The 24,620-nt window shown below is 42.9% G+C and overlaps 1 protein-coding gene across 1 annotated transcript; it reads left to right on the plus strand.

The window, feature by feature from the left end:
* The first annotated feature begins 538 nt into the window (after nt 1–538).
* On the plus strand, nt 539–22,728 carry si:dkey-28b4.8 (sarcoplasmic/endoplasmic reticulum calcium ATPase 2). The gene is made up of 24 exons (XM_056408230.1): nt 539–1,324; nt 3,156–3,275; nt 4,189–4,206; nt 4,356–4,438; nt 4,631–4,735; nt 6,326–6,464; nt 8,505–8,671; nt 10,326–10,481; nt 10,583–10,724; nt 10,832–10,998; nt 12,128–12,216; nt 12,381–12,483; nt 12,613–12,744; nt 13,029–13,154; nt 13,690–13,911; nt 14,036–14,147; nt 15,714–15,946; nt 16,042–16,262; nt 16,383–16,585; nt 16,702–16,787; nt 17,823–17,956; nt 18,094–18,211; nt 18,313–18,447; nt 19,041–22,728. Exons 2-24 carry the CDS (start codon nt 3,158–3,160, stop codon nt 19,221–19,223), a joined length of 3,192 nt encoding a protein of 1,063 aa, XP_056264205.1. The 5' UTR covers nt 539–1,324; nt 3,156–3,157; the 3' UTR covers nt 19,224–22,728.
* The last annotated feature ends 1,892 nt before the right edge of the window (nt 22,729–24,620 follow it).

Here is a 24,620-nt window from a genome sequence, read left to right on the forward strand (position 1 = left end):
CACATACACTGCTACAATTTCTTGTAATATAAAGGCCTCTCTTCATGCAGTCTATCCATTGAGAATGCAGGTAAACGACAAAGAATGTACTCTTCAAATGTAAGGGGAGGCCCCATGAAACTGTCTTATGGATGCCGGTTTTCTGAAAATGTTTGTTTAAATATTCAAATGAGGTGTTGTCTTATCAAATTTGTGCTATGGATGATATATGAACTAACCCCTCTAAAATCATTCATAAGATGAAACTGTAAGAGTGTATTATGGTTCTAAAAATCTTTTTTTTAAACTGCCTTTAAAGAAATGATTTGTAAAATGACATACATTCTGAAGACACTACAAGTGAATTGGATAACACAAATTATCTAATAAAAAAAATCAGCCGCTCTGTTTTGGAGGTTGTACAGTGTTCTGCAGTGTTGCCAAACACGCAAAGCTGATTGGTTCGCATGTGGATCATTTGCGCGACCGCAGACGCGCCGCCCGCTGATTGAGCTAGCGCTACTGGGATCAGAGGCGGGCGCTTCTGGAGTAAAGATCCGATTGGGCGGGATTTGAGAGAATCCTACACGCCGGTGTGCTCATGGTTTGCGTCACTCAGATTCCCGGGTCTCTCATTGGTTTATGCGTAACTCCGTTGGTTTTATGCCGTTAATCACGGTCATTACGGGGCAGTAGCGTCAAGGTAGACAAAGTCACCCGGGAAAGGACGAGAAGTCAGACAATTTTATTTCACAATAAAAGTCCAAAATGTGTTTGCGCTAGAAGGAATACAGCTGTCCGGTATCCTGGTCGTGAGTACTCTGAAACAAGCATTGTCCTGAAATGCGATGATACACTACTTCACAAGAAGTATTTTAGAAGCAGAAACATTTACTTTGAAGGTTGGGCCCGGAAGTTGTATTTTGTGATCGGGTAGCTTGATTTATATCTGCTGCTGTTGCCTGTAGGCTGAGTATTAGTGACGAACAGACACTCCTGCAGCCAGGATAAAGAGTAATAATACGACGCGTTGATTAATAAATCGTCTTGAACCACATTTGGAGAATAATTTGCCTTAAACAAGCCTTAATGTTTTTTAACAGACCATTTTTTACCGGTCGGGAATTAACGTTCGATAACAATATTTTTTCAATAGAAATATGAGCGGCTGTCACGGCACATCTCAGCTAACGTTAGATAGCCTGTTGTAAAACATCTTTTTTTGAAGGTACTTGTTGCTGCTTTTTTCGTCGCCCTCGGGAGTTGAGTCCAAAACACATGGTGCAGTGATTTACCGTGTGCTATTACTAAAAGCGTAGTGCTGGTGGACGGACGTGACGCTCCGGTAAGCAACCTGTTCATCTCGGGAGGATTACCGTTACAACTAGCTAGTTAGCTGTTAGATGACTCGCGCTAGCTACCGGGCCAGCTAGCGCGAGTCATAGCGAGCTCAAGAGCTATCCACGAGCTCGTGGCTCTGGCGCTTTCGCCCAGTTATGTTTATCTATTTTCACCTGTCATTTAACATATGGCTTATGGTAGACTGCTACAACCAGCTCGTAATGTGGCTATTTCAATGGCGAGCTTTTACATATTTTACCGTTATGTCATCCATGTTACAAAGAATCCAGGAGAGGCATGACAACTGCACCGGTAACCCTTAACCATTTGACTTCTAACGTTAAGCAAATGATCGGAAGTGCCCGGTCCTTATTCTGGTGTGGCTGACAACCAGCTATTAGCATGACGTCCGCCACCTGTGCGGGATGCAGGGTGGGCGCTCGATACGGTTCTTTGCGGATGCGCATCTATACATGGCGTTGGGGAGATCCTATTGAGTTAATAATTACATTCATGTTTTTACCGTTGATAATCGCATGGCCCACGTCGTGGACCATCTAGGCCCATAACAAATCGTGTCGAGGAGAGTTTGAGATGATGTGGGCATATATGAAGTAGCACGATGCACGTACCCGGTGACGTTTATTGATGATCAACGTTTTTGAATTAACCCTAGCTGCCCCTTTGCACACGGCCACCGTGGGGGATGGAGATCATGATGATGTGTTTCTTCCCTTTGATCATCTCTAAATGAGTAAACACTGGCCCACTGGCTGCGTTGGATGTCAACCATTTACTGTGTCGAACTGGTACTTCTGATGTGTCAATGGGCAAGAGAGTGTGATATTGTAAAAAAAAAAAAAAAAGGTGTCTGGAGCAACGTAATACGTCTAAGATCAAGTTGTCTTTCACAGAAGTACATCCTAAAACCACAAACATAAATATTGTGTCATTTGCTGGGCACAGGGAGGTGATGTATTTTCAGAGCCGGCTCCGACCCTGTGGATAATGATTCATGTCTCCTGGGCCTGTTTGTCTCTGCGGGTTCCACATTGTGCAGTTGCTTGGCTATACAGTGCATTTGGTTCCCCAGCCAAGTTGCGCTGTAACAGTGTGCCATTTTTACACATTCAGTACATGTTGATGAGTGAAAACAATGAAATACTGCCAAGTTATTGGAAACCAGATTGGTTCCAGTCTGTGGGCTCTATATCTGATATGAAAAAGGGCACTAATAAAAACATCAGTCTGAGGAAAACACAGAATTTTCTAAAATATTTCATATAATGATTACAATACTTACCTAAATGTATATACCACTTTTCAAACCGGGTTTACGAAGTGCTTTCCAGAGAAGAACCAGCAGATTTAAAAAACAAAAACAGCAGTGCAATAACAATGGAATAAAACAAACAAAAGAGGCATCTTAAAATACAAAAATCCCAAAGGATAAAATAAAGTTTACAACTAAATCAAATAGACAGGTAGGGATCCAGCATCATATTTATCAGCACTTTCCTATAAAAGAAGGTTTATAGGTGGGATTAAAAAGATGCTACTTTAGACGAGTTCGGATTTGTTAATTTATCAAGAAAATGATCAAATCTAAAAGAAAATTTAATACAGCTAAATATATTTTCTCTTTACATTTTCAACAATAACTACAATTGTCAGCCTTATTAAACCCATCAAACCTTCCTCGGTGATTATAGACACAATCTCCTTTTCTTACAATTTTCTCAAGTTAAAAAACATGGGTTCAAACAAGAGTATTGAAGAAGCTCATGGCTGGTCGTTGATATTGTCTTGTGTTCTGTCTTTTCCTGCCTCCATAGTGATGGATAATGCTCATACTAAGACAGTGGAGGAGGTTCTGGGTTTCTTCAGTGTGAATGAGTCCACAGGTCTGAGCTGTGAACAGCTGAAGAAGACCAGGGAAAGATGGGGACCCAACGGTAATCTTTTTTTTTTCTTCATAAAACACTTTCTTCAAAAAGGGGGGTGCTCGTGAGAAGTGAGAGTGTGCTCACCTGTGTGCGCGCATCACGGCTGAGTGATGCGCGCGCCGCTCGCTGTGAGCGCTGCGCGCGCAGACAGCATTTAACGGAGCGAAGCAGCGCGTGCGCTCTGATCGCTCTTTTAATGAAGTATCGATACTAAAAATATGCTAAATCACAGTTTTTAACGTACGGGTACTTTGTAAGTATCGCTACACCGTGCAGCGTGACAGCAGCAGATGTAGCGGACTAACATTCAAGCTAACCTAACTTCCTAAACGCTGTGGACATCTGAACGCTGATTGGCCGAGACGCGACACGTCCCATCAAAGATGTTTTATTGCGAAGAGCACCACTTCAGATTTTCTCCGCGTCTCACTGCAATCTCAACGGCAGCGGGCCAGGTGAAAAAAATAATGAAGCGGAACGCGTCTCTGGTATTGTTCAGGGGTCCGGTCCAAATGTGGAGGCGGTCCGGATCCGGCCCGCGGGCCGTAGTTTGGGGACCGCTGATCATGATATAGAAAAACATATTCCTATGACATGAGACTACATTCATGTTAAAGGCTTCTTCCACGAATAAAAATGTTTGGCCGCCCCTGCATCATACATTCTGTCTTCAGTAAAAGAGGTCCTGTGTATTTGCATCATGATCAAATTACAGCGAGCACAATATCAATCAAGTCCTGCTTCTGAAAAAAATCATGTGCTGAAGGAAAGAAAAACACTGGTCACTATTCGGCACTGTAATTCAATAAACAAATGAACAAATAAAATGCTAGTGTTGATAATGATGTCATTATTTTTTTCCTTTTCTCCATCCTCCCTCGCTCCGTTCTATCTACATTTCGAACTCTTTCTTGACTCACAGAATTGCCAGCTGAAGAAGGTGAGCTATCTGTCTTATTGCATTCTTTTCTGTTGCTCCTGTGTCTTGTTGTATCTCCCGTGGTCCTTCAGTAGCTCATCGAGATTAAACCCGTCTTTGTGTTTACCTTTCGTCCGCTGCTCATTGGGCTGCTTGGTGTCCTCATGCAGGGAAGTCCCTTTGGGCGCTGGTCCTGGAACAGTTTGAGGACCTGTTGGTTCGAATCCTGCTGCTGGCTGCGTTCATCTCCTTTGTAAGGCAACACAACTGTGTGCACGACTACGAGCAAATGCATACACACTCACACACACGCATGCACCGGTAAAAATGTGTACCGGTTGGTATGGACGATGTAGTTGTGTAAACAGATTAGTATAACCCTGCTATAATGAAATTAGTTCCAATAACGCAAACTCACATTTCTCTCTTGTCTTCTGTCCTGTAGACCCTGGCTTGGTTTGAAGAAGGGGAGGGGACAATCACAGCTTTTGTTGAGCCCTTCGTCATCCTCCTCATCCTCATCGCTAATGCTATTGTGGGAGTGTGGCAGGTAAACAATGTGGTGCAATTGATTGACAATACCTTTTTAAATGCTGTTACCAATGGTTTAGAAAATGTAATTGAATCTTTTGCATGTCCAATATTTTCTCAAACTTGAGTTTTTGTTGAGTTCTTTCACAAAGAACGCAAATATGACTGGGGGGGTGGAGAGCGCAGAGCAACGATTTTTGTTTTTGGAAGTTCGATTTTGTGATAAACCAATCACATTTTGAGGAACAAGACGTACACTACCGTTCAAAAGTTTGGGGTCATCCAGACAATTTCGTGTCTTCCATGAAAACTCACTTTTATTTATCAAATGTATTGAAAATTGAATAGAAAATATAGTCAAGACATTGACAAGGTTAGAAATAATGATTAATATTTGAAGTATTAATTTTGTTCTTCAAACTTCAAGCTCAAAGGAAGGCCAGTTGTATAGCTTATATCACCAGCATAACTGTTTTCAGCTGTGCTAACATAATTGCACAAGGGTTTTCTAATCAGACATTAGTCTTCTAAGGCGATTAGCAAACACAATGTACCATTAGGATGTCTATGTGTACAGATTGTAAAGCACTCCGAGACAAATTTGTAATTTGTGAAATTGGGCTATACAAATAAACTGAATTGAATTGAATTAGAACACTGGAGTGATCGTTGATGGAAATGGGCCTCTATACACCTATGGAGATATTTCATTAGAAACCAGACGTTTCCACCTAGAATAGTCATTTACCCCATTAACAATGTATAGAGGGTATTTTTGATTAATGTTATCTTTATTGAAAAAACAGTGCTTTTCTTTGAAAAATAAAGACATTTCTAAGTGACTCCAAACTTTTGAACGGTAGTGTATATTAAATGTATTTCCCTAAGAGGATACTCAATAACATACCTTGAGCTATTCAACAGTTACCTCAGACAGACTGACAGATGCTGCTCTCGGTCAAATAAATCTGGTAGTTGGTCCTTTTTTCTTTTTTCTAATATATGGTATAAATAGTTTTGAGGCGAGTGTTTAGCATTTTTGTGTTGTTTAGTTTACTATTTCCTCCCTTCATGACTTCTAATGTCCAGTTTTTGTTTCATCCTTTTCCTTCTTATTGTTTTGTCTACCCCACTTTTATCAATGATTGAAAGCTGAATACAATAACGACCACTCGGATAGTTGTCAGTTCAGAGGACAGAACTCCTCCAATTCCTTTCAGAGACGCTGGCTTCATGTTGGACGACTGTAGCTCCTTCTGTGTTGTGTTTGTTTATTTTTTCGTCTGGCGTTTCCTGTTGACCTCATTTGGGCTTTAACAGTCAGGGAACCCACAGGTTTTTGAAGCCTCTTGGATGGGCATTTAAATGCTCACATAGATGCTGAGAGTCAAACAGAAACTGGTCCGTGCACATGTGTTTTCACAAACTATTCCCGACTTTAAAATCACTGCTCAAAATGTGCATGTGTCAAACAGAACTGTCTCTCATAATAATCACAATAATACCTTCTCCTGTTGCTTCTCGTCACTACACACACCATGAGGACAACCATGCGTTTATTCCAATAGAAAGAACTCAGAGAACCTTCCTGTGTTGCCGTGTCCCACAGGAACGTAATGCAGAGAATGCCATTGAGGCCCTCAAGGAGTACGAGCCAGAGATGGGCAAGGTCTACCGGCAGGACAAGAAGAGCGTCCAGAGAGTCCGAGCGCGAGACATCGTTCCTGGAGACATTGTGGAGGTCGCTGGTAAGTCGAAAAATAAAGTTACCGGAGGGGACAAATTCTCTTCTACTCTTACCTTTAATGTAGTTGAAGTGTTTACTGGGAAAAAAACATGGCTGAATGGGAGCCAGCGGTAATGGAAAGTTCCATCCCCAACATGTTTTTACACAAACTTGCTATGCTGTTTAACAGTGTGTCTGCAGTGCTGCAATGAGCTTAAAAGACAATGCATTTACACTGCGTTGTTGTTTATACATGGTTAAAATAACACAGCGGCATCTTTGTTTAGTCATTCCTGGCAAACATCTTAATCTCTGCCCTCTCGTCTGGCTGTTGTCGTCATGGAAACTCAGTAAGAGGCACACAAAGCCGTAATGGAAAATATTTGATTGGAGTTCATTTTAAAGCAGCAATCTGGGAAGGTTTTGCCGTATGGATTCATTGAAGCTGGAATAAATCCTGCTTTAACAGGACGTCAATGAGATTTGTTTTTTAATGTTAAAGTTCAGAAAGAGTTTCTAGGCACTTGTGACTACCAGCGTTAGTGTTTAGTGTAGAGATTCACAATTGCAATTATTTGCAGATATTCTTTCTTTATAAGAACTATAATTGACAGCATTCACAACCCATTTGTACATTTATATTCCATTTTATGTTCCTAATGATCCTGAAACATATTTTCTCCAAAACTGCATTTAGTTGTAGGACCTTCTGGTTATCAAATCAAATGTATGAGATTCATCGGCGGTCACCACTTATGCTGCCGATCAGCTGACGCCCGGCTGATCAGTTGGTGGATCTCTAGTTCAGAGCTATGAGATTGCGAAGGTTCTGTAGCCACTGGTTTGTTACCAATGTGACCAGTGATAATTATGTATGTGTGTGTTTATATATATATATATATATTAAATGCATTTGTAAAATTACGGTCGGTTTTACCTCCTTTAGCTCATCATTACAACTACTAATGCCAAAGATTTGTATCAATAAAAAATGCAATCTTTTATTTTCTAATCATTTTAATTGTTTGTTTTTAGATTAGATTAGATATTCCTTTATTAGTCCCCCCACAGTGGGGAAATTGCAGGATGAAAGCAGTGGGTGCAAATTAGAGCAGTAGGTAAAGATAAATTTAAAAAAATTATATACAGAGGAATACAAAATATATACACAAGATAGTGATTAAAGTGTATTGTCAGCAGGTTAATGTTTCCAGTATAAAGTGTTGAGTGTGTTTAAGTGTTGTCCAACCAACTACTATTGATAACCATAACAAACTACAACGATATGTTATCTTTGTAGTTTGCTATTATCATAAATTTTAGAAGCTTTGTTTTGTAAAATTATCCAAATATTGTAATTATTCAACGATAGGCCCACATTTTCCATTTTGGACGGGTAAGTAAGATTAATGTCAAGCTGTGGCTTCACTTTTCAGGAGACCACTATTTTGGTATAAACTTTTTTTTATTGAAGATGTCATACAATACTTGAATATGTGATGGACACAGTGTGTGGTGAGAAGTAAGGAGGATTTTATAGCCATTAGTTCCCCAACAACACTGGTCATTCAGCTGGTTTTAGCAATCAGCAGATGTAGTCCGTGCTATTGTTTGCTCGACGACCTGCAGCTTTGACAGGAAGGGGAGAAGTGAAGTGATTTGCTTGGTTAAGCCACAGTGTCTGAAGTACAGGACATTTTGAGTGGTTTCTATTTAAAACGCTTGTCGTCCAGAACGTGCTATTTAACTGTTGCTAATGTTTCTCACGATCTTCAGATTAGTGCCTTTCTTGTTGTCTTATGGTGTGGCAGTATAAAAGGAAAGGCAGCTTTCTGCTTCGTTATCTACACTGTATCAAAGTATTAGTTGATGTCTAACTCATGCTATCATTTTGATTGTTAGAGGATCACCTCTTGTCCAACACTTCTGGCTTATTTAAGTCAGTGAAGCAACATTAATTAGACAGGATTGAATACAAAGACCACATTTTTCCTAACGTAAACTAAACACAAAAGTGAAATTAAGAATTTGTTTTTCTGTTCCTGTCCCAAACTCGCTGCAGTTGGTGATAAGGTCCCAGCTGACATCAGGCTGACATCCATCTGTTCCACCACTCTGAGGGTGGACCAGTCCATTCTGACGGGGGAGTCCATGTCGGTGATCAAACACACAGACCCTGTACCGGATCCTCGGGCCGTCAACCAGGACAAGAAGAACATGCTCTTCTCAGTGAGTCTCAACAACAGTAGCTGTCTTTTCCTGAGTCACATTCCATCCACATAAAACCAGGAGAAAGACATATATATATATATTAGTGCTGTGAAACGATTAACATTTTTAATCGGGTTAATCACAGGTTTCTGTGGATTAATCATGATTAATCACATATTACCGATATTCTCGGTATATTTTGTGAGAACATAGAGATTTATGACAAAAGACGGATATATACATTTATACATTCTTCTATACAATGGTGCTGCAACTCAGCAGTTATTTAGCAGTTTTCTTCCATATGGAACATTAATACATCTTCATCCTAAACAGAATGTTTAACCCTCCTGTTACCTTTCGGGTCAATTTGACCCCATTCAATGTTTAATGTCGGTGTTCTTTGGGGTCAATTTGACCCCAGGCTGTTTTTCACTGTGTCAAACTTATAAGAAATATCAACGTTGTTATATATTTAAAGGGCTATTTAGGTAGTCAACAAACAAACATAAAGTACCTCACACTTAAACTTGGGAAGCAATATTAATTCTAATAATTTTCTGTAGGTTTTAATTGCTGGGGTCAAATTGACCCCGAGGGTAAAATATGTTAGTAAATGTAAAGGTAACAGGAGGGTTAACCTCTTCCACTCCACTGAGGACGCGGCGTCCTTAAGACCCTCTTCCCTTTAAACGGCTCGCTCACGCAGACCACGTCAATAAACATGGGCATGTTTGGTATCCCAGCATTCAACATATCCTCATCTTTGCAAAGAACATATACATTTTCTTTTATTTCGTAATAATTTTTCACAAGAGGAGCCCTAACACACAATGTCTAAAGTCGCGATCAATGCAGCAAGTCGGGTCTTGCAACATTTCGACGGAGAAAACGTACAGAATACACTTTCTAAGTAGATGTATTAGCGGAGGTATTAGCGGAAGTACTCGCGGAAGTTAGCAAAGAGCTAGCGGAATCAGAAAAGGTAACAAGTTTTACAAAAAAACTTTTTTTTTGGTGCGCTGTGTCTTCCCTGACAGTAACGTGTTGAAGCCAGGAGACCGCGCTGTCTTTGCCGGGCCATGAACACGGTGATTTGCTCCGTTTATGTTTGACTACATTTTATGAGTAACAGTTAGGGGGGTGCTAGTGACTTTTCATGCGCGAAGACCGGCATCTGAACTCTGCGGCGACCGCGATCGACATATTGAGCACCCCTGCATTAAAACATTGGTGCAAGTGACTTTTTTTCGTCCCGATGTGCGCACACGCCGGCATCCGGCCAGACGGGGATCGGAGTCGTGTTAACGTGACACGTAGAGACAGAATGACATGCTGCTGGTTCGAGACGACCAACAACAGACGGATTGGAAGCTCATTCTGCGCATGCGTTAAATGCGTTAAAAAAAATAACGAAGTTAAACCTGTAATTTAATTAACTGAGTTAACGCGTTATTTTTCACAGCACTAATATATATATATATGTGTGTGTGTATAAATATACACTGATATGGAGGAAATCTCACCTAATTATCACATTTTACTTTAGCAGCATATGATATAGACACACATGACACGTGCACTGCTGAAGTGCAGAAACCGTGCGTTATTATGTCTCAAAGTTTGTTTCGATTGAAACGAGTTGCACGTAAAGGTCACAACCTTTGTCCAGGGTACCAACATTGCAGCAGGCCGTGCCATCGGGGTTGCCGTGGCAACAGGGGTGCAGACAGAGATTGGGAAAATCCGAGATGAGATGGCCTCCACTGAACCAGAAAGGACCCCTCTTCAAAAGAAACTGGACCAGTTTGGAGAACAGCTGTCTAAGGCATGTGTGTGTGTGTGTGTGTGGGTGTGGTCACGGTCACTCTGGACTCAAATGTTATGGTCTGTGTTACAACCTCACACTTGTCTTGTTTTAACCTGCAGGTCATCAGTGTGATCTGTGTGGCAGTTTGGGCCATTAATGTAGGACACTTTAATGACCCGGTCCATGGAGGCAGCTGGCTAAGAGGAGCTGTTTACTATTTTAAGATCGCTGTCGCGCTGGCTGTAGCTGCCATACCAGAAGGTCAGACATCTTATCCATCTATCCATGCAGAAAAATCACAGCTAATCAAACGGCATCAATATTTTTTATGATTGTTTTTCTCATCACCCTGTCGTGTTTTCTCACAGGCCTCCCAGCAGTGATCACGACCTGCCTGGCTCTGGGCACCAGGAGGATGGCCAGGAAGAACGCCATCGTCCGCAGCCTGCCATCAGTGGAGACGCTGGGTTGCACATCTGTTATCTGCTCTGACAAGACAGGAACACTGACCACCAACCAGATGTCAGTCAGCAGGGTAAGATGGAAGAAGAAATGTGACGTCACACTGGTACAGCCACCTTGTATCAAACACACTACGTGGGCCAGTCAGCCTCATTTAGCTCTCATACACTCTATCTCAGACTAAGATATAGTGTTACTGATTACATCATACTGATGATGAGGTGCCCATCCAAAACCAGGCGACTTGGACATCGATACAAAGTGGTTTGCTATTCCAAAAGATAATCTAATGGCTTGTCATGCTAACATTGGATTAACATTGTTTTTAATAAATAGATGCATTGTCAATGATTGCAACGAGCTCTGTGTTACCTTGTGAGTCTCCCCCCGGCACAAAGATACGTCGCAGTCACGTTCTCAACGCGTTCTTTATTAGGTGACAGTTTCAATGTTCCTACAGCAGCGACGCTCTCGGCCGCGCCGCTGAGCGCAGCTGCTGCATCTCGTTCCTCCGTCGGCCAATTGTGGCCTCGTCTGCCGCTTCAGGCAGACTGTGTTCTCCTCTGGCCGTCTTCCTGGCGGTCACTCCGGTCTTTCTCGCGCACCTTCATCCCTACTGCCGCTAAGCTTCCATTTGAGAATGATTCACCATTAAAGAAATCTTGCTTCACATCAGTGGTGAAAAGTAGCATTGGTGTGAAACAATAAGGTACACGGGGTTTCTGTGGGTCTTCACAAGTCCTGAACTCAACTGTCTTAAGTCTCATGACCTGTGTCAAGGACCCATCGACATGGGCTAGTGGAGCCGGGCATTGAACAGCCGATCCTCTGATTGAAGGACAACCTTACTACTACTGAGCCAGTCGACTCTGAATAAATGATCTACTGTTTTAATATTGAAAATAATCCAAATTAATTTTGGTAATAATTCTGCAAGTATGACACACAAATAGGTCGAACGTTTCATTGCATGTGGTCATATAAAAGTCTCAGATCGACATGCTGGTACATACATTTTAGAATTGTTGATCGCAGCAAGTCTTCCTGGAGGAAGTTTACGCTTTGATTTAAAAACCTGGGGCTCATAAGGTGGAATAATGGCCTGTTGAATGTGGACCTAACCTCAGATGTGATCTTCTAATATGATGTGAACTAATCCTGTGTGTTTGTTTGTGTGCGTGCGTGTGCATGTGTGTGCGTAGATGTTTGTCGTAGACAGTGTGTCAGGGGAGAGCTGCAGCCTGAGCGAGTTCACAGTGACTGGATCTACTTACGCCCCTGAAGGGGAAGTGTGAGTGTCTTTAACCTTTAACACTTAACCCGTAACCTCTGACAGTTTATGGATATGGATTATGAGGGCCCACAATTCATCTCTTCTCACTTTTTCTTAAAAGACATTGCCTCTTTTCTTTATTCCTGTGTCCTCGGTCGTGGCCGGTGCTTCTCTCTTTGCAGTTATAAGGACGGCTCGGTGGTGAAGCCCAGTCGGTATGAAGGCCTGGTGGAGATGGCCTCCATCTGTGCACTGTGCAATGACTCATCACTGGACTACAATGAGGTAAGACTCGACTGCTCCCTAGATTACCATATATGGTGCCAGAAGATTCACAACTGATGGTGTGTTAAAACAAATACCGTCAGCAGTATACTTTAACCTCTGGTGTGTGTGTGTGTGTGTGTGTGTCAGACCAAGGGTGTGTTTGAGAAGGTTGGAGAGGCAACAGAGACTGCTCTCTGCTGTCTGGTGGAGAAAATGAACGTGTTCGACACTGACCTGATGGGACTGAGCCCCGTCGAGAGAGCGACAGCGTGCTGCTCCGTAAGTGTGTTAGAGAGGCTTCTGTAAAGTTGAAGAAAGTGCTGGTGCTAATGACTCATTGAGCCTCCCATCTGACCTCTGCATCCTTTGAGCTGCAACCTTTTCCATTGTCTTCTCCTGTCCTGCTACCTAAAAGGCAGCGAGAGCACTTGTACTGACCGTCATTCTGTCTGTCTGTCCTTTGGGAGCAGCGGTCCAACGTGGCTACAGCAACACGTGTTTTTCTTTCTGTATGTTCTGACAAAAAAAGCTCATTAAATTGTGCTGCTTTTTTTCTTTATCAGGTGATTAAGCAGCTGATGAGGAAGGAGTTGACGTTGGAGTTTTCCAGAGACAGGAAGTCCATGTCTGTCTTCTGTTCATCCAATAAACTCGCACGGTCTGCCTCTGGAGCCAAGATGTTTGTCAAGGTGGGTTCCACACCACTAGTTATCCAGTGACTGCCTTCAATATCGAGCCCCTTTTTAGTCGTTTTTATATTGTTTTAGTCGACCACAACTCAAATGGTTCATCTCTTTGTGAGATGTCCTTTGTTATTCGATTATATTGAATATTTAATTCAATCTAGTCCAGCCAAAACAATATAATTTGTGTCTGTTTGGGTTCTCTTGGGGTTCTCCGCTTCCTCTTTCAGTCCAAAGACATGCAGGAATTGATGACTAAATGTCCACTGGGTGACATTACCAGCCATGCACCCTGTTCTACATCCCCATTCCCCACCAGAAAACCCCAGAGGAAGCCCTCTTTGATATGATTTGATAACTCATTTCTCGGAGGCATCAATAAAACACCAAAGAATTGTGGATTTGTTCCTATTGTATTTATCTAAATGCTCCTTTTGGGCAAAGATACACATATCAGCGCCATTGTTTCTTTTAAACCAAGCTGGTCCTTTACGTGTACGGGGGAGTAAAGAGACGCATCTTCTTCCTCCCCGTCTCTCAGGGAGCTCCAGAGAGCGTGTTGGAGCGGTGCAATTATATCCGGGTCAGCGGTGCTTCTCGTGTCCCTTTGACCCCGGCGGTTCGAGAGCAGCTCCTGTCCAATGTGAAGGAGTGGGCATCGGGCCGAGACATGCTGCGTTGCCTCGCCATGGCAACCAGGGACACGCCCCCTGACATCCACTGCCTCAACCTGGAGAACGTGGCTGTCTTTGGGGATTATGAGGTGATGACGATGCTTAAATGTTATTAAAAAACAAAACACTGTATCCATATCACAAGATATAGAATCTGTTTCTGCTCTACCAGCTAAATGAGTGACTGTTGTCCCCCGTGTCTCCTCTGCCCAGTCCGACCTGACCTTTGTGGGCTGTGTGGGCATGTTGGACCCCCCCAGGAAAGAGGTGCTTGGCGCAGTCCGACTGTGTCGGCAGGCTGGCATCAGAGTCATCATGATCACAGGTACCGCCACACATCTAGACGTACACTCAGTGCGTTTACATGATGGTATAATTCGAATCTTGCTTTAGTCGGACTATGCTATCTTTTGGGGGATCTGCTGTTATCCCAATATACATGGCAGTGAGTAATTCGAATCATTGGCCGAAAGCATGTCATATCCGATACGATAGGCGGCGCTGTTTTCATTACAACTCGTGGTGATACGGCCATTTCCGCTTGACCTCTTCACCACTCCCAACAACAACCAACAACATCAACATTTCGAGAAAGATGGCGAACAGAGAGCAAGGCGAAGCTACATCCCTCTACTATTCTTGCATGATGTTAATAGGAGTACAGCTAATGCAAATGGAGCTATTGGCAACTCAACTCAACTCCTTCAATACATTAAGCATAAATTCTGTCTGCTCTTCGGTCCAGAAATGTGTGGCGGCTCTTGTGTTCTCCATAGCGTTGTTTGTTTGTTTTCTGCCGGCCAGGCTCCCGGCAGTGACAACTTATCGTCTCTTTCGACTTCCGGGTCACGACATGGGAGGGAGGGGGGAGGAGGGCGGCGGGATCTCAAGCATGCGCAAAGACGCAAAGTCCAGTTCCTAATCCAATTCACCGTTACATGCCGCGATAGTCGAATTATCAACCGGATCGGATCGTAGTCGGACCGCACATAGTCGAACAAAGGTATTTACATGAAACGGATAATTCGATTTCAGTCCGACTAAGCCGCGTGCGTGTGTGTGTGTGTGTGTGTGTGTCTTTAATTCTTGCGTTGTCATTTTTTGGAGTATCAAGTGCTTCATAGCCATTAAATCTGTTCAATCTAAGCTAAAAGGTTCAAAAAATCAATCATATCATAGTAATAGATAAAAGTATAAATGTTGTGTGTCAAAAAATATTTCTTTACACAGCGATGTACATTTTTAAGAAACTGTTGTTACTTCACGTGCACATGTAAAATTAGAGTATACGTCACAATGAAAAGACATAAACTTTACTTTTCTGCTGCAAAAAGAATGATTGATTGTTATTAGCTGTTATTAGTTTGAAATAGTTTGATTGGTGGTCTCTACAGGAGCCGATCAAATGACACATCGATTCTGAATTTAAATGTTTTCCATACTAATTTTTCTGCTTTCTCACCGCTCTTTACGTCGCTTCAAGACATGTTCTCGGTTTTAATGATTAACTGTCACTATCACTAGCCATGATACCCAATAAACACCCTGACGATGCAGATTAATCATGTTATGCACATTATAGACAAAAGATAAAGTCGCTAACCAGGGCAGACCACACACATTTAAAATGATTGATGACAGGACATTATAGATTTGATGTGTTTCCTTCATCATTCAGTGGAGTATTGGAAATGCTGAGGTTTATCTGTTTTTAAGGCACTCAAACTGTTTTGCTCCTGGGGTAATATTTCATGGGAGCATCTATTATCTCTCATCCAACTTCCTGTTGCTTTTGTGACTTAAATCACTGAACTCAGAGAACTTAGTTGTTAAACATTTTCATAAATCACATCTGGCTAATAAATTGAACACTTTTCGTTTTTCTCTCCAGGTGACAACAAAGGGACAGCGCTGTCTATTTGTCGGAAGGTGGGCATCATCACGGAGCAGGAAGAGGAGCAGGAGGGGGTAATCGGGGGCCTGACAGGGCGGGAGTTTGACGAGCTGCCGCCTCACATGCAGCGTGAGGCCTGTAGGACGGCAAGGTGCTTCGCCCGGGTGGAACCGGCTCACAAGAGCCGTATTGTGGAGTACCTGCAGAGCCTCGATGACATCACTGCTATGGTTTGAGCACCTTCTCGTACTTGATGCCGTATCACAGACGCGCTAATAACCAGTATAACAGCCCTTCTTCATCTCCCGCCCCTCTCATCACGTAGACAGGTGACGGGGTGAACGACGCACCTGCATTGAAGAAGGCGGAGATCGGCATCGCTATGGGCAGCGGCACAGCGGTGGCTAAGTCCGCCTCCGAGATGATCCTGGCTGATGACAACTTCTCCACCATCGTCGCTGCAGTGGAGGAGGGCAGAGCCATTTACAACAACATGAAACAGTTCATCAGATACCTGATCTCATCCAACATAGGAGAGGTGGTCTGGTTAGTAAAGGAGCAGATATAAGTGGATGCAGAAGACGTGGTGTACCAACATTCAGTTTATGGATCATCTGGGCCTCTCACTGTTACCTTCTCTTCCACCTGTCCCTCTCTTCTCCTCAGTATTTTCATGACGGCCGCACTGGGTATGCCTGAAGCACTGATCCCAGTCCAGCTTCTATGGGTCAACCTCGTCACTGACGGTTTCCCTGCAACGGCTCTGGGCTTCAACCCTCCCGATCTGGACATCATGTCCCGCCCCCCACGCTCCCCTAAAGAGCCTTTAATCTCCAGCTGGTTGTTCTGCCGCTACCTCATCGTCGGATGTGAGTCGTGAGCTTGGAACAGAAAGCACACACACAGAAATCTATCTGCAGATCATCGTCACAGCATCTGACCTGCAGGTACCGACTAAATAGCTACTTACCACCCTTCTGTGCAGGTTATGTGGGAGCTGCCACTGTCGGAGCGGCTGCCTGGTGGTTCATGGCAGCTCACGACGGACCAAAGCTTTCCTTCTATCAACTGGTAAACACACAGTACCTCACCATCACGACACGGCTTCCATACATCCTGTAGTTGAATAGATGCACTGTGGTGATGACACAAGAAGGGTGAGCAGGTAAAACCTTGTGACCACAAACATGTTATTACATGTTGATAAAAATGTTATTATAAAAAATAACTATCAACTGTAGGTTGACAATTAAAAAATAAGACAATGGATGGAAGGTACTAACCAGCTTATATTTGCTATTGATAATATGAACAACCGCTTATTTAGAGTAAGTTAATGGAAAGACATTATAGGTCAGACGTAGTGGAGCTGTCGGACCCGAGTTTCAGCTGCTCCGTCTATAATATTTTTTTATTCCAGTGCTGAGTAGTCAGGCAGGAGGAGAATATTGATAAATATAATTTTTTTTACACAACCAGAATACATTTATATAAGAGTATAACTAAAACATCAAATGTGAAAGTCTTCCCTCAGCTCTGTGGAGCGCTTTACTGTCTTTTACTGCGTTCTTTGTTGAGCTGTCACCACTCTGATCAGCAGCAGCAGACCGCTCTTATGAATCCTCTGGATACTACCTGCTCAGCACCAGCATGTTTTTCCAACACCGTCACCAAATCAACTTAACAAGGTCATATGTCAAGAGGCCGGCGAATGCAGGCTTAAAGAAATACTTGGTTCTTTTTTTACATTTGAGTTGTGAGAGAAAAGCTACGTTTTATTCACAAATTCAATGTAAAAGGGTCAGTGATGTACAAATGGTCATTTTGGGGTAAAACTATTCCTTAAACATTTAGGGGAGGTCAATGCTGAAATGTGGTTTGAAGATATTGTGACCAAGATACGTGCTGAGCATTAAAGAACTCACTGCTCTGGAATGGAGGATCACCTCAGACATGCTGATTGTGATGGATCTGATAATAATTGGCCGTGTATCGGTCAGACTCTGTTTAGGAGATTTGCACCTGCAGGATAATCACTGAACAAAAGGATCCCAGGTAAGGAGGAAGGTGCCAGGAATGTAATGTCCATGTTTGTTTCCTCCACAGTCCCACTACCTTCAGTGCAGTGACGGCCACGTTGAGTTTGCTGGTGTGCAGTGTTCAGTCTTTGAGTCTCCTTATCCAATGACGATGGCCCTGTCTGTCCTGGTTACCATAGAGATGTGCAATGCCTTGAACAGGTACAAATAACACACCCATTAAAGCTCATTTTCTATGGCAAACAACCCTGTCATTGGGATATCGTCTGGCGATTAAAGAGCGTGGATCCAGGATACAGACTAAGTTGTTGTCTTTCTTCTGTTTTTGTGCTCTCCAGTCTTTCAGAGAACCAGTCTCTGCTGAAAATGCCACCCTGGTCCAACCCCTGGCTGGTGGGGGCCATCTGTCTGTCCATGGCGCTACACTTCCTCATTCTATATGTCGATCCACTGCCAGTAAGTGTCCATGCACGGGTCATATATTATATATCATATATGTTCGTTGACACTTCTTATCGACCCGGCGCTGAAATGAACTCTCCTCTCTCCGTCTGCAGCTAGTTTTCCAAATTCGCCCTCTGTCGTGGCCTCAATGGGTGGTGGTGTTGAAGATGTCCCTTCCTGTCATCTTGATGGACGAGGCGCTCAAGTTCCTGGCCCGCAACTTCATCGAGCCAGGAAGCCAGATCCAGGTCAGAAGACATGGCTGACGGTGCTTCAGTTGAAGTCGTCTTCAGCCTGGACCCCATCGGTCGATGCTCCTCTAGCTGACTGAACAGAGTTTGTAACTGGTCCAGTGTGTATCTGTGAGCTCCTAGAAGAGATGTGAGGGTCATTGCCCAGCGACAGTGTAGCGCTACGCCCACTGAAAGTGCTCATTGTGGCTGCTGACAGATCACTAAGCTCCTCCTCTCCAGCGCTCACTGAGTTACCTCTCACCAGATTTCAGAATGAGACTTCCCGTCTCCTTCTCTGTATGGTCTTTTCTATAGTATTGTCAGACACTTATATTAACAACCTGAGTCTGTCGGTGGTGAAGACGGCCCTTTGAGTAGACGTAATGTTACTCTCACAGTGTGTAACTGTCTTTGCAGCCGGTGACTGCAGAACTGTCGCTCAATACTGGACCAGGTTCAAGAACTGTTGTCCACATCAGTCACTGAGACAATAATATGTTTCAAGTAATACTTTCCAAGTGACCGACACCAGAGTTACCATGGTATTTGTATCTCAAAGTGTTCTGTGCCTAACCCTTTTGCTTTGTTGGAATCCAACTCTCAAAAAGACTCTGGAAGAGGAAGAGGAGCTGCGGAGGAGGGGGCCGAGCACGGGATTGGTCGGGGCCATGAGGACGAGGCTGAACCGGTCACTGAGGGGCGTGTCCTGGTCGTTCGTCCTGATCTCTGCACCGCTATTGATCTGGATCTTCAGCCTGGACTCTGACATAACAAACATCTTCTGGGAGTGATGGAAGAACGAGAGGACGGGCAGAACGTGGGGGAGAGAAGAAAGAGACCATCTAAAGAAGGACTGTTGGAATACGATGCAGAGGTTTGGGTGTGTACGGGTGAGGTGAGAAACAAACAAGCCGAGAGGATAAATCCTCTCCGGGCAGACAGAATATAAAGTGTAAAGAGTGAAATATTAAGCCAACAGACAATCAGACAACACCAAGAAGGAAAGAGCTCCTCAATACTAAAAGGTGCGACGTGGAGCATTTCATCCGAATCCCATAGCTCACGTAGACTGTCCTGCCATGAGGTCAGAAGCCACAGGCCCAGTTTGTCTGTCCGACACTTGGGCCCAGAGTGACATACGTCTCTGTGGTATTGCTTTAGCTGTACTTTAATGCTAACTGTTGCGTTCTAAAATACAAAGGTTTACAAGATAGACATTAACATGTTAGCATGCTACAACTCGTTTATTTGTGTTGGGGACAAACGATGGAATCATCAATGGTTCCAGCTGCTCCGGCTTGTCACAGATGGCATCTATTTCTATGGTTTCACCAACTATTTATAAAACCGTCACACATTTTGACCAGCTAGCTTGCAAATAGTCCTTCACTCAATCAGAATGCACCAATAACAGTTGAGAACTGTCTTTAGCCCCTTTTACCAACCGGCCCGCCTTCCTGGGACCAATGTCTCTGCAGGAGTCAAAGATATTTATTGGCTCCAGCTCTAGTTGGTGGCGATGGAAACACCCGAGTGGACACACCGATGCACGGCCTTCTTTCCAGGTGCTTTCTTTGTCATCTCAGCCACAAATTCTGTCGACTCTGTCCAAGCAGCACTTGAACATTGTTCCAAATGAATAGAAACCAAGTTTGAAGAGCGACTTGGAACAAGTTTGAATAAGTAACAAATAAAAAAGGAACCTTTCCCCTGGTCTCCAAGAGCAGCAGATACAGAAAGAACGTGTAGAAATGATTTTGACAGAAACGACATCTTCTTTGCAAACGTTGATGATGTATCGCTGATTAAAGTTGCACCTTTTTAGATGCCTGCTTGAACAACAAGTGCATCAGATAGAAGGAGAGCAGTGCTGAGTGGTCTCAAAACACACACACACACACCAGCTTTACGTCCACACTGTACCACCAGTAATAATTTGAGGTCATTAACAGGCAATGAAGACGGACGACTAGATATGTACAATAGAACCCAACCGGCCACTGCAACAGTCTCCTTGTTGTTGGACCTTCCTTGTCGATCCTGTCCATGAGAGTAAAACAAGCGTTTATCTGAGAGGGGAGATGTCAGCAGACCATTACAGGATGCATGTCGGCGCAGCCCACACATTTATAACACAAAGCCACAGTCCAAACTGTGACTGTTGGATTCTGCAGGAACTCATCCTTTCCTGCAGAATGCGGTGTGCGTAAGAGGAGAGCCACTGGTGAACATACTGAAACGTTTCACTAGGAAACATCCATATGAATCTTCCCCTGTTGATTACACAGATTCACAGTTATTTGTTGTACGAGTCGTTTCCTAAAAAGTCAATGTTTGGAAATGCGAATGAGGTGTAATCTTATTACGTGTGCGCTAATTTACAGACATTTCCAAACACATAAATGTGAACACTGGATAAAGCCAGGTTCAGAAGTCGTGTGTCATTTGATGGACATATTAGACTCAAAGGTTTTCACGGTGGTAATATTAGATATCACTTCGTATCACTCCATGAATTAGCCATTAATAACATAATTCACCATGTTTTTAGTTGTAGAATGTAAAATATTTATATCCCGCTATGAATAATATGAGCGAATCCTTCTGTAGAAACCGTCAGAATATATTTAGGAATGAAACTGTAACGTTTGTTGGATGAGATACTGATGTGGAGATTTCTAAATCTGCGGAAAAAATTATTTAGGGAAAACGGCCTTTAAGATGATGTTATGTTAAATTACAGACATTTTGAAGACTGCAGGTGAAGAGGGTTTTACCATGAAACTTCCCCAGCTGATTACTTATATTTAGACTTAATTTTTGGACTACACGTTTCCTCAAATTAGATATGCAAAGGAGGCTTTATCTAATGGTCACTTCTTGAATTTAGTAAATAATGACAGACGCAAATAGACAAAGCGGCAAAATGTGTATTTTAGAAGAAAATTAGACCACAATTATCAAACATGGATGTGCATGAAATCCGATGTTTTTTTCGCCTTAAAGTGGGCCGTAAATGTCCAGCTGGGTGTGAAATGGTTCACAAGTCCAACACTGAGTGCACTTCCTCACAATATTCTGGTCGATCTCCAGTTCAGTATCTTTCTGTTGTTACTGACACGCTGACCCAGTCTGAGAGGCGCCCTGACTTGACCTCCTGAAGCGACTGACGGCCTTCACAGCCGCTCATTCGGTTCTCTATCTTCAAACTGCTACATGTATGTAAACGTATTAATATGGTTAGACTTCACTCCGGCAGTCCGGCTCGGCACTGCGATGCTTGTCCCTCTTGTCGGTGTGCTGGAAATTATTTTAGCGGGTCGTCGTGTCCTTCCAGAAGGTCAGAGAGAGAGAGACAGCTTCGAGGCGCTGAGGCCGTACTCCATGTAAAATGTGTTTTTTGTGCAAATCTGCCATTTTCTCCAGAGATGCCATTGTGACATCTCACTCTGTTTGCCATTGAGGGGATTTTATTAGAATTAATTTTTTGCAGCAAAGTGTTCTTGATTCATGTAATTTCAGTAGCTTTAGTTGTATATTACATTTAGTCATTGTTAGAAAAGCTAAATCTGAAAGCAGTCGTTATTTTACAAGAGAAAAAAATCCTACTCATACTTTTATGAGAAACAATATCATGATGTTATGCGAGTAAAGTCACAATACTGTATGTACTACTGGTCTTCTTTCTCTGAGCGATGTACAGATGTGTGTTTTTAGTTCAAACTGAAAATCGCAACTTAATTCTAATAATGTGATCATTTCAAAATTACAACCTAACGAAATGTGCAATTTTACTCCTGTAATTTTTTTTAAATTTCACCAGTAAAGTTGCCACTTTATTCTTGTAAAAACATTTCAGAATTCTGACTTTACTCATAGTATTTTGATTTTCTTTGTAATTTTGAGTTAGACCAACTCAAAATCTCTTTTTTCCCCACGACGACTCAAGTATCCAAACACAAAGAAGAAGTTGCCCAAAGTTCGGCCTGTTTTAGTTTAGTTTGCTTTGGCTCCGTTCCTCACGTGCTCATTTTGGTTTTGGCACATTTAAGGCGGAAGAAGCGTGCGTAGATGCACTTAACTTAACTATTTACTTTCTATTGTCATTAATAATTTATATTGTATCTTTTTGCAAGGGTGTATTATACAACGTCCCCAATGTACCAACTTTGTTCTTCATTATTATTATGATTGTAATTCTTGTTGCTTCTCTTATTCATTCCACTTCTGAAGAGCTTTGTTGTCATGGAAATGATGTTAAAGGATGAAGACAAGAATAAATGAAATGGGTCCGAATGGGTGAAGTATGCTGTGCTTGTTTGACATGACACAAAAACTCCAATTCAATTACATTTATCTTGTGCAGCCCAAAATCACAAATTACACATTTGCCTCAGAGGGCTTTACAAACTGTATACACTGGACCGCACATCTGTGAGGAGGAACCGTTGAAGACAATTGGTCAAGCTTGATGGGAGAAAAGCCATCCAAAAATACACAAAGATATGCAGCCGTTTCCAAGGCCACTCCACTTGAGGACAGATCGGCACTGGTTGAGGGAAAGGGATCAATCTAGCCTCTTACAGTTCAAATCTTTTCGTCAAAGAAGTTCATAAAGTCATTACCACTGAGGTCTAAAGGAGTACTCGGCTCCACAGAGCTGTGACTGTCAGCCTGGCTGCAGTGCTAAAGAGAAACCTCGTCCAGTGTCATTCTCAGAGAGCCTGTGGCACGATCAACAAGATGATCAATCTGGGACGGACTAAAGTTAGACCAGGAGTCCTCTGTTATATTGAGACGTGGTATTGAATCAAATGCAGAAGGAATCGCTTCTTTAAATTTAGCTACAGCACTGTCAGTTCGTCAAAAGTTTTTACACCCGATGTCTTCGTGTACACTCCGGTAGTATAAACTCAAAAGTGATGAGGTTGTGGTCTGACGAGGATTCTGTGGAAAGACCTTCAAATGACAATGTCAACGCCATATGTAAGAACAAGGTCGAGGGTGTGGCCAAAGCTGTGAGTGGGTTTCTGTACTCTCTGACAGAAGCCAATCGAGTCCAACAAGGAGATGAATGCAGCACTAAGGCAATCATTATCAACATCCACATGGATATTAAAATCTCCTACAATAATAACCGTATCAGTTTTAAGGACTGTAACAGGTTGGTGGCTGTCACAGGTATGTATCTCCCCCCCCCAAGCACCAAAGGACGAGCATTTACAGCGGATGTATTTGGTAAGATTCTTTATTCCAGCAGATTGTGCCTCTGCTCCTCACTCGCCAGCAGCTGAGGCCAATTAGACACCGTTCCCTGAACCACACCTCCGCTCCACTCTGCAGCCGAGCATAAACACACCCCGCTGCCACAAGGTCAAACTTGATAGAAACTGAAAATTCTGATTTAAACTCTGAATATGGACCTGGTGGCTGGTACAGTATAACAAAACAAATTGACTGTATTGTTTTCCAGGTTGGATGTGAAAGACTAAGAACAAGGCTTTCAAATGAGTTGTAGTTTAATTTAGGTTTAGGATTTATTAATAGGCTCGAGTCAAAGATGGCTGCTACTCCACCTCCTCGGTCGATGCCTCGAGGAATGTGAGTATTAATATGACTTGGAGGAGTCGATTCATTTAGGCTGACATATTCTTCATGACTCAGCCAGGTTTCAGTTAGACAACATAAATCAATGTGATTATCTGTTATTAAAAAATGTACTAATACAGCTTTAGATGACAGAGATCTAATATTTAGGAGTCCACATTTAATTCTCCTGTTTTATTGCACTGCTGAAATAGTGGTGTTAACCTTTATGAGGTTATTTTGTATGCCTTCTGGTTATTTTTGACTTGAAGTGGCCGTGGGACAGACACCGTCTCTATAGAGTTGTGGGTGGGTAACTGCTCGAATAGAAGAGCAGAGAAGGGTGTAAGACTACAACTCTGCTCCCGGTTCCTGATCTGAACCCTGGGTTGTACTTGGTCATATTTTCAGAAATGAGACAGAAATCAGAATCAGAAATGAGACGCACTCCATCCAAACTCCTCATCAGATCAGGTTTCCCCCAGAAAGTCTTCCAGTTGTCTGCGTAGCCCACATTGTTCGCTGGGCACCACCTCGACAGCCAGCGGTTGAATGACGACATCCGGCTGTACATGTCATCATTGATCACGTTGGGGAGAGGA

The sequence above is a fragment of the Pseudoliparis swirei genome, chromosome 24 (assembly GCF_029220125.1).
Source record: "Pseudoliparis swirei isolate HS2019 ecotype Mariana Trench chromosome 24, NWPU_hadal_v1, whole genome shotgun sequence".
In the NCBI taxonomy this organism is placed as follows: domain Eukaryota; kingdom Metazoa; phylum Chordata; class Actinopteri; order Perciformes; family Liparidae; genus Pseudoliparis; species Pseudoliparis swirei.

Excerpts from the sequence above, each read along its gene's own strand:
- si:dkey-28b4.8 (XM_056408230.1), top strand. The coding sequence starts at position 3,158 with ATGGATAATGCTCATACTAAGACAGTGGAGGAGGTTCTGGGTTTCTTC. Across the intron at positions 12,745-13,028 it reads GAGCGACAGCGTGCTGCTCC|GTGATTAAGCAGCTGATGAG; the intron begins GTAAGTGTGTTA and ends TTTCTTTATCAG. Across the intron at positions 16,788-17,822 it reads AGCTTTCCTTCTATCAACTG|TCCCACTACCTTCAGTGCAG; the intron begins GTAAACACACAG and ends TTTCCTCCACAG.